The following is a 13,065-nucleotide window of genomic DNA, read 5'->3' as shown; positions in this document are numbered from 1 at the left end:
AGGGCTGGAAAAGCAATGATGGGCTGCATAAAAACGAAATTCAGGCCTTGGGGATCAGTGTGCAGGTGGTGGTGGGAGCTATATTTTGATCATTCTAATATGGACTCATTTATGGAGACATTTAATACAATGGTAGATTTGAAGGAAGAGGAGGCAGTGGAGACAGCATAATTTACGCTGGGGGACAGCACTTTAGCATGAACATCTGACTTGCTAGACTCTTGAAGACAAAATAAAATTAATATTTTCATCAGGGAAAAACTACTTAAAAGTTCAATTCAAGCAGGTGATGATGAAAACAAAATTGTCCAGCTGGGGACTCTGAAGAGTGATTATTTCAAATCATTATGTGAACTTCCCCTTTTGTTCAGCACCAAGTTATGCCATCCAGTCAAGCGGTTGCCTCCCTCCTTGAACCCCAGGCACTCATGAAGCAGCAGACCAAAGCTATTCAAGGCCAATTCCAATATGAGTTTGATGTACAAGCTGCCTTGCTTTCAATATGCATCTCCTTTGGAAGTCCTTCGCTGGGCAGCCTTCCACAACCTAGGGCCATCTAAATATGTCAAAATTTGGATTCATAAACCCAAGGTCTCTGGATGACACTGACTTGGTGAAAGCTTCCCCAAGTCCATCTCTCTTCCCTAAATTAATAAAACTAAGACTGGTATAATATTGGAAAATCCAGCATTTGCCATTATGTCAGCAGCTGAAGAAAGACAGAGGATCTATAAGATCTGCAGCCTTCCTATTTTCATGACACAAACCAACAAAGGGAACTATTCTTTTATATATTTGCATCCGAGAGCAATTGGGGGAAATTATTTTTCATGGGAAGAAGGTCAGAGGGAAAGAAGACCGAAGAAAAAAGGAAAGTGGATCCCAGATATATTGTTCTGTGTTGTCAAGCCCACAAACACAGACTATGCTTGGATTTGCTTGTGACTGCATTTCACACTGTCAGCAGATTTTATTCAGTGGGTGGGGACTCCTCAGTTGTGTCCCCAGGGAGAGATCAGGGACAGTTCATCGGAGAAAAGAGGATCACAGTCATGTGAAATTTTCAGTCATACCAATAGAAGTTGACCTATTCAAAGGGAATAAGGAGCATTATTCCCTCAGAGCAATCAGTTTAGTTTTAGCTGAAAAGAGGAAGTGTATATGACCACCCAGGACTTCCTGGAATGCAATAGTCTGATGCAGTGATGAAATCCAATTTTTTTTACTACCGGTTCTGTGGGCGTGGCTTGGTGGGCGTGGCAGAGGAAGGATATTGCAAAATCCCAATTTCCTCCCCACTCCTGGGGGAAGGATATTGCAAAATCTCCATTCCCACCCCATTCTGGGGCCAGTCAGAGGTAGTATTTGCCAGTTCTCCAAACTATTCAACATTTCCATTCTCCAGAACCTGTCAGAACCTGCTGGATTTCATCCCTGGTCTGATGGATTCCTTTGCAGATGTCACTCATGTATGGAAGTTATATACAAAGAAGGGAGGAAAGTGCCATATTGTTGATTCCTGCCCACAGTGTAACCCATTTTGCTAGGAAATTCTGGGAGTTGTGTTTCCAATAATTCTGAAGAGTGCCAAAGGCTGGCAAGAACAGAGGCTTGTCCTTTTTACTAAATTATCTACGTGTTAGATTTAAATACTCCCTACCCATCTGCATGATAAGGAGAGAAATATTTTTAAGAAGCAAAGCTTGCTTGTGTTGTTTCATTTGCTCTCCTTTTCATTCAGAGTTCTCATCAGAGAATGTGTTCCCTATCACAAAAATAAATTTTAAAAAATCTATTGGTTTATGGACTTTAAAAGGAGAGAGTTATCTATTGTCTAGCTAACCACATTTTTCTTGCATAGTGAATAAGATGCTCATCCCAACACTTCTTTCCACCTACCTGTAGTCCAAGGGCTTCTCTTTTCATGGACTTTGGGTTCAGTTTTCACTGGCAATGAGTTGGGAGCAGACAGCAATCCTGAACAGAGGAAGGACAGCCCTACTCCCAGTTACACACATCTTTCCCTTCATGGCAATAGGTGGGAAGTGCAAAATGTCAGTGTTCAAACCAAAAACCTGATGTACCCACCCAGGAAAAGACAAGAAAAGTAGTTTCCCTCAAGGAAGTCCCAGCCCACCAAGTCAAACATGGCCAGTGCATGTATAAAGGACAGTTGAGTAACCTTGTGGTTTCCTCCCCAGGGGTTGTGGGCGTTGCATGCTTTCTCTCTCTCTCTCTCTCTCTCTCTCTCATGTACAAGACTCAGTCTGTAGATAAGCAGCAAGCCTCTGGGTTCTGCAGTTCCTTCCACACTTCCCCTGAAGGATACATGATGGAAGCGGATGCAGGGTACCCTTCTGTTTTTGTTGTGGATCCAACTCTAAGGGATGTTCCCTTTGTGCCACCCAGACGGAGGAGTACGAAGAAATGGCAAGCTGGTCAGCTGTTGGTGGGATTCCTGGTGCTGCTGATGCTGAGCGGCTTAACCATCCAAGCCTACCTCCTGATTTCCTTTCGCAAGGAACTGGATACAGCAATGGAACAGGTCATAGAGAGTGATAAAGCGTGGTGAGAATGAGATTCTAGTGGGACAGGAAGGAGAGGCCAGGGAGTTGGAGGAGCAGAGAGACATCTTTGCACCTTGCAAATGACTGGACCCTGATTTCTACAGAAACCTAGTCAATGAATATGCTGGACCTTGTGTCCTTGGTGTAGTAGTATTTGGTTTCTCTACAGTTGAAACCAGGACAGCTTTGTTATCACTTCTTAGTGTGGTTGGCTCCATATACTAGGTGTGTGCTCTTGTATGTGTGCAGGGATATGTGTGGTATGTTGGAGAAAAGAGAATAATAATTTCTTAGGTATGATAAATTTAGAGGGTTGTACTGACAATGGTCAAAGTAGCTTTCAAAATGCAAAAATTATTGGTGAGAAACAGAGAGAAGGGCACTTCCAGCAAGTCAATTGAACAGCAGGATCTATATTTCAAAGGTCATTTAAAACAATGGAGCTTTTAAAAGCTATTCAATTAATCTGATCTAATCAGACCAATGATTAATATATGGCACTGCTATTTTTAGTCTTTTAATGTATCTTGTATGAGGTGGAAATACAAAGGGCAATTAAACAGTAACCTTGCCTCTTTCGGAGAATTTTACAGATAAATCAACAGAGTATCTTCTATTTGGAATCTTTCTATATTTTACAACTATTTCCCCTTTTTTCTTAAGGAAAAAAAATGACAGAGGCTGATCTTCATATATTCCTCCAAGTCAGATCAATAGCTTGCCTGATTTTGGTAGCATGTGCTATAAATGAGCCATTGCATGCTTTCTAAATCATTGCAGATAGCTAAACAAAATGTGTTATCCAAACCCACTAAGGGTTTATACTAATAAATCATGATTAATTGTGAATTAGCCTGATTTATGAGCCCAGCCACTGTAGCTCTAATATGCAGTTGGCTTCTTATCCTAGACTCCTCTCTTATTTTTATTTTATTTTATTTGCACACTTCTGGATTATTAAAATGCAAAAATAGGAGGGAATGGTATCCTTTTATTCTGGCTTGGGGTTAAAATTTATGATGACAGAGATTCAAACTTCAGATGTGTTGCAAGCCATATAACCTAGGAATGGTTTCCATGCTGAATTGAATTGTATATTAGATTTGTTTTTTAAATATATCCTTTTTTACATCTCCCACAACTTAATTTGCCATTATTCTATAGATGGGATTATATGTAATTTCCAATGAGAAACACAACTTTCTTATTTTACAGCTAATCTCTGGTTGTCCTGATTCAATATAATAAAAACAATAATAATAACATAATTATATAAATGCATACCTAAACTAATGATAACGATTATTATTATTATTATTATTATTATTATTATTATTATTATTATTATTATTATTATTATTATTATTATTAATGACTTTCTGTGATTTAAGATTTATTTCCATGCAAATGTAGGCTGAGCATGAGATCAGGATATACAGCATTAGGAGGTTTCTGTTTTCATCACATTTCTAATAGAACCATAGAAGCACAGGTTTTCATGCAAAAAGGAGAGTTCTCTTCCTCTGTTTTTGCTGGCTTCCGTTCAGACTGACTTTCTGCTCTTGCAAATGCAACTAGATCTGGGGGCAGGGATAGACAGTTCTAAGAAATATAAGCTATTTTAACCCATATTTATGCCTTTGCCAATTTCCCTTGCTGAGGTATTTGCAGAATGTTTTCAGGCACTAGCCATCCTTTCTTAAGAAGTTTCAACACAGGATACTCTCGGTGATAATTCAACCCATCAAAGTGAAGAATGACTGAGTCCTGTTAAAGAATCCTGTGAGGATATCTGGACCAATTCATCCCATGCATGATCTCTGTGCATATATAAAGCGAATGCAGGACCAAATTTTGTGGATAAGTGCACAGATGTTGAATTCACCTTAATTTAACCTCTGTTGTGGTTGCCCCAGCTGCCCGTTATTGTATTGATTGTTAATCCCCCCCAAAGATTCTTTATGCTCCTATTGGAGAAATAGAAAGGAGCAACATGTGGAATCCAGACTTTTGTTCAAAATTCGGTTTTGAACTCTTTTGAGTCTCTTTCTTTTGGTGGAAATTAATATTCCAAAGAAATGTGTTAAATAAATAAGAATCCTTTGTGGAGAAAAGGCATGTATGTGTAGCAAAAGGAGAGCTGTTGGGTAGTGAATTTCTAGTGCTTTTTCACTTGGTTTATTAACAATTGTCTACTGGTTGGGGTTTTTTTTAGGGAACAGCCAATGCGACTGCTGAAAAAATTATACAAGGTAAGTTTCTCTTCTCTTTTGTTTCAGTCTTCACCTAGACTTGGTTCCATATGATACCTTTTAAGTGCCTCAGAGTCAATATTTTTCAGCAGTGAGTGGGAAGTAGAATTAAAACAGATTTCACAGATAGTGTACTACAGAAAGTCCATAAAGCAAAGGACCAGGTTAGGGAAAGTGGGTGATGGAGAAAATCTATCTGTGGCCACTAAAATTCAACACCAACTTGTTGGCACATAACCAATCCTTCCAATGCTAAGTGACAATTTCTATGCTGCAGATTCAGTCAGTTTACATGCTATTCCTTCCCTCTTTGCAGAGTGGAAAGTTTACTAATGACTAAGGGTCCTCGTTTAGCCCATTCTGCCCCACACAATGGGTATGCAAATATGTATATAAATACTCAGTTACTGTTTTCCCTTTTCTTTCCAATAGAAAAGAGCCCCAAAAGTCCTTTTTTGCAAAGGGCAACTGGATGTCTTGCTTCTCATCCAAGAAGCTTCTTCAGCTCTTTCCAAAAGTCCAGTTGCCTTTTTTTGGGGGGGGGGGACACTTTTGGGACAACCATGTCCTGGATGACTGAGAATCTCCATAGACAATAGTGAATAGTATTGATTTGCAATGAAATATAGGAAAGAGGAAAGCAATTCAGTCATCAATCAGCGTGTTTTGACTGTACAAAAGAAACACTCGTGCATAGTTCACATCACTGATAAGGCTTAACAGATTAGCATTTCTCAGATTCATTTTCCAACAGATGGCAAACCATTTGGAAAAAAACTAATTTGACACTGCTGGCTTGTCAACCCCTCCCTCAAACAAAAGAGAAACAATTCTCTATCTCCCTTCCACCTAGGCTCTGAACAACAACAACACTAGGTGGCCGCACTGAGGCTGAGGCTGAACTAGAGGCCCTGGGACTCAACTTCAGCCCTAGAACCACCGCTACCATTCAAAAAGGCCACCTAGTACCCTTCCTCAAGGCATGTAAGCCTTGAAGAATGACATGATTGATTGCTCTCACAATCCAGTGTTACCTGGGATCTGCTAGTGCATGCTGCTTACCTGTAGGCAGCCTTCTGCAGCCTACTTTTTTTTTTTTTTTTTTGTTTACATTTATACCCCGCCCTTCTCCGAAGACTCAGGGCGGCTTACAATGTATAGGGCAATAGTCTCATTCTATTTGTATATATTTACAAAGTCAACTTATTGCCCCCCCAACAATCTGGGTCCTCATTTTACCTACCTTATAAAGGATGGAAGGCTGAGTCAACCTTGGGCCGGGCTCGAACCTGCAGTAATTGCAGGCTTTGTGTTCTTAATAACAGGCCTTACCAGGCAGAGCTAAACCGGCCCTTTTTTAGCCTTTTTGCTAGAGCACCTAGTGGCAAAGCACAGAGAACAATGAAGAGTATTATTCTGGCATAAACTTTTGTGAGCTATAGTTCACATTATTAGGGCTAACTGAGAACCAGTTTGGTTTAGTGATTAAGGTACTAGGCTAGAAACCAGGAGACTGTGAGTTCTAATCTCACTTTATGATGCAAGCTGGCTGGATGACCTTAAGTCAATCCCTTTCTCTCTGCCCATGATGCCAGGCTTGGCGACAAGCTGGTTGGTCAAATCTTGTCACAAACAATGGATCATGATTTTTAAAAAAAGCGTACTGCACTTGCGGGAAAACACTAGGAAGAAAACTATACCAAAGGTGCTTTTTCCAAAAAGCAACTGGACTGTTTTGAGTTTTTTTCCCCCTTTGAAAACATTTTGCTTCTCAACCAAGAAGCTTCTTCAGTTCCTTATTATCAGAACTGAAAAAGCTTTCAAAAGAAAAAATAAAACCAAGAAAGTCCAGTTGTTTTTTTGGAAACAGCACATTTGGGAAAACCACAACCTGGCATTAGAGCACAAAAGTGCCTACCGTTCCTGTCCTATTGTTTCCTTTCATTATATCAAATTAATATAGTTATTGCATACTTTTGCTCATATATATGCTTATATGATATGTAGTTATTTTATGTTGATGCTTGTGTATATTGTTGTGACAAAAAAAAAAGAATCCCCATAGACAACTAAGAAGATGACAAAAAAATCACTTGATTAGGGAACTAGAGTCAAATCTTAATCAGGTTTTCACTATATGATAAGACTCAATACAATGGCAACTTTATATTTCCTTGGGTGAATAAAAAAATAATTAAATCAAGTCTTTAAACTGACACCCTCTCAGTTATATTTCTGGTTACATACTGTGTCAATTTTTCCACACTTTAAGGGAATAATGTATAATGCATTAGTGGAACAATTCATAGTAATCTATTATAAGCATGGAGAAATGCTGTGGGTGAGACACTGTAGGAGTGTGGAGGATCTATAAAAAAGATGAACAGTATATATCGTGATAGAAAAGTGGAAAGAGTAAAAGCAAGAAATGTCTATTACCAAAAAAGCCACAAGAATTATTATTCAAGAATTGTTTTTCCCATCAGATCTCCCCAATGAAATATGACATTCAAATAACATAACTACTGGAATTCTGGGAGTTGTAATCTCGAAACCTCTGAACACAACCAGACCAGTAAAGACTGAGTGAGCAACTGAAACAACAATAAATACAATTTGTCTAGCCAGGCCACGCAATTTTCTCAAAAATTACTTGACAGTTACCTTGGTTGGCCCAACTGAATAGGAAAGAGAAACATGATGTTCTTCCCATCAATTCTGGGAGGAATATACCTAGACTGCCATCCTTTGCCATGCACAATTTAAGGCCTTGATATTGATTCACAAAGTCCTAATCAACAGGAGCTGATTATCTGAATGACTACATTTTCCATTCTGTACCTGTCTTGGTACCAGGTCCAAAGATGCTCCAACTCTTCAAAGTCTATTTAGCAAATGCAGGGAGAGAACATCATCTCTTGCTCCCAAATTACAGGACAATTACAGAACAGGTGATCCTAGCAGTGAAGACACTTGCCTCCCATTCAGAAAGTTTAAAGTTCAATCCTAGGTAGTAGCAGAGGTTTCTCTCCTAGGGCACACAGAAAAAATATTTGCTGCAAAATCCACATAGGTGTCAGGAAGGGCATCCAGCCAGTAACTATTCAGCCCCATCCAGTCATCCAGACTCTACCCAAATAGGGACTATAGGGTCATGAAAGGTTTTATGTTATTGATAGTTTTAGTGCATATAATTAGTGTATTTTATTTTTCAATATATAATTGCATTCTATCATTTGCAGTGTTTGTAATATGCCTTCATTAGCTTGCATTGAGTTTGTATAGAGTCTTCTCAAGCTGATACCTGTTTTGATAACAATCAGTTTCATCTTATTCCTTTTAACAGCTCCACCCAAGCTTCCTCTCAAAAGACCATCTGCTCATCTGACACTAGGTAGGAAATCTTCTTATGAAGCTATATTTCGATTCAGCTTTTAAATGCATGGAAGCTGCTTGTGAATAAGACAGAATCCTTGAGACCTGACTGGGAGATTCTGGGAGTTGGTCCACACATCTTAAAATTGCTGAGATTGAGGAACACTGCTTTAGACAGCTGAAAAGCTAACTCAGGCATTCTGGTTGTCATTTATTTCTCTGTTAGATTTCTGTTCCACTTTACTTCCAGGAGAGTAAGGTGGTACTCCATCCTTCAATTTATTCTTTGTGATGGAGGGTACACTAAGAAAGAGAGAGGAATCATCTACTAAAATCACCCAGTGAGCACCATAGCTGAGGGTGGATGTCTCATACCTACAGCAAAACAGCATCTATATGTGAGGATATTATGTTGAAATGAACCTGGCTGTGGGGATGAGGGAGGTAAAGCTCAGAGCTCACTGCCCTTTCCCTTCCCAAAATGAAATTTCAGCTTAATTTGAGGCAATGATTCTCCAATGTTCAGTGTTCTTTATGTGTGTGTTTTGAAGCCAGATTGTTAAAATTAGTTTTCATTTCAGTGAAGATTCTATGAAAATTATTTGCTTACCTCTCTGCCCATCTATGAAACAAGGCTGGTTGTGTTTTCCAGAACCCCCTGACACTGCAATTATAGATGGAGTCCTGCAGTGGGAACATCAGAACGGGTTTGCCTTTCTGCATGACATGGACTACAAAGCTGGTTCACTGATTTGCAACAAGTCTGGCTACTACTATGTCTATTCCAAGCTCAGCTTGGCATATTCAAGCTGTCTAACCAAACACCAGAGAAATTCCCTTTTCACCCACAGTATTTACAAAAGGACATCTCGGTATCCTAAGGAGCTATTACTTCTGACCAACTACATTACCTATTGCAACTCTAAGGACAGTGAACAGTGGCACGGCAATAGCTTCCTTGCTGGGATGGTGTATCTAGAAGAGGAGGAAGAAGTGTTCATCAAAGTAACAAACAAGGAGCTGTTGTTGTACAAGGATGACTCAGTATCACAATTCGGCACCTTCATGATCTAAAGGCTTTAAGGTTGCACATAGACTTGATTTTAGTTGAGCAATGAGAAGGGCCCCTTCCTTGTACTGTAATGGAGTCATCTATCAATGTTGCTTCAGATGTTTTTCAAATACTGTATATTGAAGGAAGGGCAAGAGGTCTGCTCATTTTTTAGAAGAAAAAGTTGTTTGATAAACTGTTGGTTGGCCATGACCAAAATAAAAAAGGGTGAGAAAATATTTGGTGTGGGAGGTGTGGGGTGGGGAAGGACATAGGTAACTTCTTCTATTTCTTCAAAGAGCTAGCTGACATTTCTTTGACCGAGCTGTCCATTAGTCACCCATGACTGGCATCCCAAGTGTATGCCTGTTTTAGGTAGTAGGTGCACTTCCTTTGGGGGAGGGGTGTAACTCTATTTTTATACATTATTATTTGAAATGCTGTCAAATCCTGCAAAATCAGTCTGGTAAGGAGTCATGGTGGACAAAGAAAATGAGATGACAATGTATCACCTCATGGTCTCTGAAAAGCTGCTGTATGTACAGGAGCCTTTCCCCACTTGCATAAACTTGCCCTGGCAGTCTCTATATTCTGCCTTGTCCCCATGAAGTTGCCTTTGTCTTGTTCTCAGCAGCCCAGCATTGAGAAAGCCTCAGAATGGTATTTTCCTCTCTTATCTGGACCTTTCCAGAAGGCAGCCTTGAGATTTTGTCACCCTTGGAGTGAAGTCAGGGAACTACCCGTGAGTGGAAACAAAAATAATAGAGGCAGGACAGGGATGGACTCTGAGCAGAGACAAGTTCTGCCTGGGGGAACTTAGATGGGCAGGCAGCACTTCAACTCAGCAGTAGAGAGAGGCGCATAAATTCAGGATCAAGATTTTGGAGGCTTATTCATGAGTCACTTCATCTTGAACGGTCTACCCAGCACATTCCAAAATGCCATTTTATAGTTACACTGACACAGCATTGTTGAGCCAAGGAGCTTCCTGTGCTGGTGACTGTTGCTTATCATTGCAGTGAAATGTCAAATGTAAGCTAAGCTTGAATGACTGGGCAGCTTTCTGACTATGACAGGGTCCTGTAGTCAGGAATAAAACCATTCCTTTATTATTGGCTTCAGTCGGAGCCCAGGAAGCCATTTAGTACTAGGATAGACATTGCCACTATGAGTCTTTAGGCCTTATTTATTCTCTGATGCTTCTCCCTCATCTCCTACCAAATCCCACTTTGAAGGGGTTATATTAACCATTCTCTTCTTTGAGTGTCTAGCTGTTTTTCCTTCTGCACAGTTGCTGCATTAACATAGGAGTATCCATATAATGATATTGAACCACATGATCATGCTACTACTGTAATGCCCAAATAGGGCAGCATTTCCTGGATTAGTCACTGGCTCATGCCACTCAATCAGGAATTATGTACTAAACAGGGCAAATCCTGCCAATCAGATTTGATTACATTTATATCCCTTAAGGAAAAGAGGATTATATAACAAAACAGAAGCATCCAAATATTATTGAGAGCAGAAAAGGTGTGATACTTTTTGAAATATATGTGGATGGCTACCTTAATATTGAAGATATGATTAAAAGTAAAACTTCTCTAACCAAAATGACCTCTGTTTTAGTGCTCAAAGAAATCATTCAGCCTTTTATTAAATAAGAAGGAAATGGATTAATTCCCAATCCTATATTGAATGGGATCATTATACATTGGCGTAAACCAGGCTCCCAATGAACGGCTCTAAGCAATTTTAATGGAGCAGCTACTGTATGTGTGTGATAAAATAAAATTCCAAAAATTAATATGTCAAATATATTGTTTGTGGGACTGCTCTGAAGTAGGACTTGAAAACTAGAGCTATGATAGAATATGGGAGCCAGGGATGTGTCCACGCCATATTGCACCTTGTTTAAGTTACACTGGTTTCCAGGTTATTTCCCAACAAAGTTCTTGTATTACCTTTAAAGCTTTCATCAGTTTAGATGGAGGCTTTCCTCATTGCCTCTTGGCCTTGCAGGGCATAGATTAGCTGGCAGGAGTGTCTGTAGGACAGCAGAAGGAAGATCCAAAATGTCAACAGCCAAATGAAGCCCCTTTTTTATCTTTGTAGCATGTAAAAATGGGGTAAGATTTTGATCATGCAGTTGCAGCATAATCTTCTGCAGACAGTCTGGGATAATCTCACTAGTAGGACCAAGCCCTGGAAAGTTTTGTTGGCTCCCTAGCTTTCACTCTTGAAAGATTGGTTGAGGCCTCTTATCTTCCAGGCTTTTTGGAGAGTTAAGCTTGGCATCCTGCTGCTATAGCTGGTTGACTGATATTCGGTTATTTCCTGTTCTTTTGTGTTTTATTGCAATATTGCTATGATTCGATACTATAGGCTTTTCATCTGTATAATAAATAGCCTTATTTTTTTGTTTGTTTTGGAATTGAAAGACTGGTTTTGTATCTCTAAAATAAACAAATATGCTTTTGCAAAAGCTATCTAGATGGTCTGGTCATGCAGTGCTGAGCAAAGTTCAGTTGAAGAAGCAGCAACAAAAGATGTTGAGATAGCATAAGCCAGCTAGGCCTCATTTTCTCTTATTTCATAAATTATTTGCCAACTCTGGTCAAAAGATACACATGCATACATGTGCCTCTCTCAGAACCACTTTCACATCTCTGAAAAACTCCCTGACACTAGATTCCTTGACTTTTCAGTAGCTCTTTAATCTCTATTGTAGTATCCTTATCAAAAAATGTATCCCCTGGAGATCGCAGGCTGTCTGCCTCAGTGAAAGATGCTACTTTTTTAATGCTAGGGAATTAAAGTAAAACTGAAAATAATATAACTCTTCTTATTATGTATAATGAGAGAAAGTTTTCTGGATAACCATGGATGAAGAACAAATAATAATTGGGTTCATTTGGAGACAAATAGGAAAGTGGTGGCAATAAATGTTTGCAACGTTATTATATAGGTTCACATGGCTTCTGCTGTGCCTCACACTTGCTTCCTTTAGTCAAACCGCACCACAGGGGCCCGATAGCATTACAGAAAGGATTTCCTGTGGCCTGCAATGCTTGGCTGGCTGGAGTGTGTTGAAGAGAAGGGTGGTATCCTGTTTCCCCCCAAATAAGACACCCCCTGATAATAAGCCCAATCGGGCTTTTGAGCGCATGGCAATAAGGCCAAGCACTTATTCAGAAGTGTTCAGAAAAATATAAGACAGGGTCTTATTTTCAGGGAAACACGGTAGATGGAAAACAGCAACATTTGTGTAACCTGAACCAAAACCATGTGCTCAGTTTTAGCAGCATTTTCTAGTGTGATAGAAAGCCACCCCTTACTGAATATTGTCCCTTGTGAGAGGAACAAATTAAATTCCAGGATATTAATCTGTGGCTTCAGGTTGAACCTTGAGTTTCCTCCACCAGCAGCATTCTGATAGTTCTTACACTGAATGTTCACGAAAATGAGTGAAACCTGAAGAATCACTGAAAATACACAGGGTGCTTTCAAGTACATGAAAATCACTCTGTCTTTGGCTTAAAGCTTTTCCCCATTTGCACCTAACCACAATGCAAAAATCTCAGAGTGAAAGGTATATCTGTGTCAGGGTTATAACTTTTATTTCCACTCTTAAGTGGACACCATCCACTGAGGCTTTAAAAGCTGTTGCCTTTCACTGATTTATGCCAGAAACAGTCTAGTAATTAGGAGGGGGTGGGAAAATAACCTTACTGGGTATTTCAGACTGCACCCTCTGCCTGTAATGGTTTGTGGGAATTACCCTGGGAGACTGAGGGATGGGAGAGAAAGATGCCACCTG

The 13,065-nt window shown here is 39.7% G+C and overlaps 1 protein-coding gene across 1 annotated transcript; it reads left to right on the top strand.

Annotated features, from left to right (window-relative positions):
* The first annotated feature begins 2,286 nt into the window (after positions 1-2,286).
* TNFSF14 (TNF superfamily member 14) lies at positions 2,287-9,477 on the top strand. Its single transcript, XM_058170763.1, has 4 exons — positions 2,287-2,545; positions 4,783-4,819; positions 8,166-8,213; positions 8,847-9,477. The coding sequence occupies exons 1-4, from the start codon at positions 2,330-2,332 to the stop codon at positions 9,266-9,268; spliced, it is 723 nt and encodes a 240-aa protein (XP_058026746.1). The 5' UTR covers positions 2,287-2,329; the 3' UTR covers positions 9,269-9,477.
* Positions 9,478-13,065: the final 3,588 nt, after the last annotated feature.

This window comes from Ahaetulla prasina, chromosome 2 (genome assembly GCF_028640845.1).
Source record: "Ahaetulla prasina isolate Xishuangbanna chromosome 2, ASM2864084v1, whole genome shotgun sequence".
Taxonomy (NCBI): domain Eukaryota; kingdom Metazoa; phylum Chordata; class Lepidosauria; order Squamata; family Colubridae; genus Ahaetulla; species Ahaetulla prasina.
The sequence above is the reverse complement of the archived record's forward strand: the minus strand, read 5'-3'. Positions and strand labels throughout refer to the sequence as shown.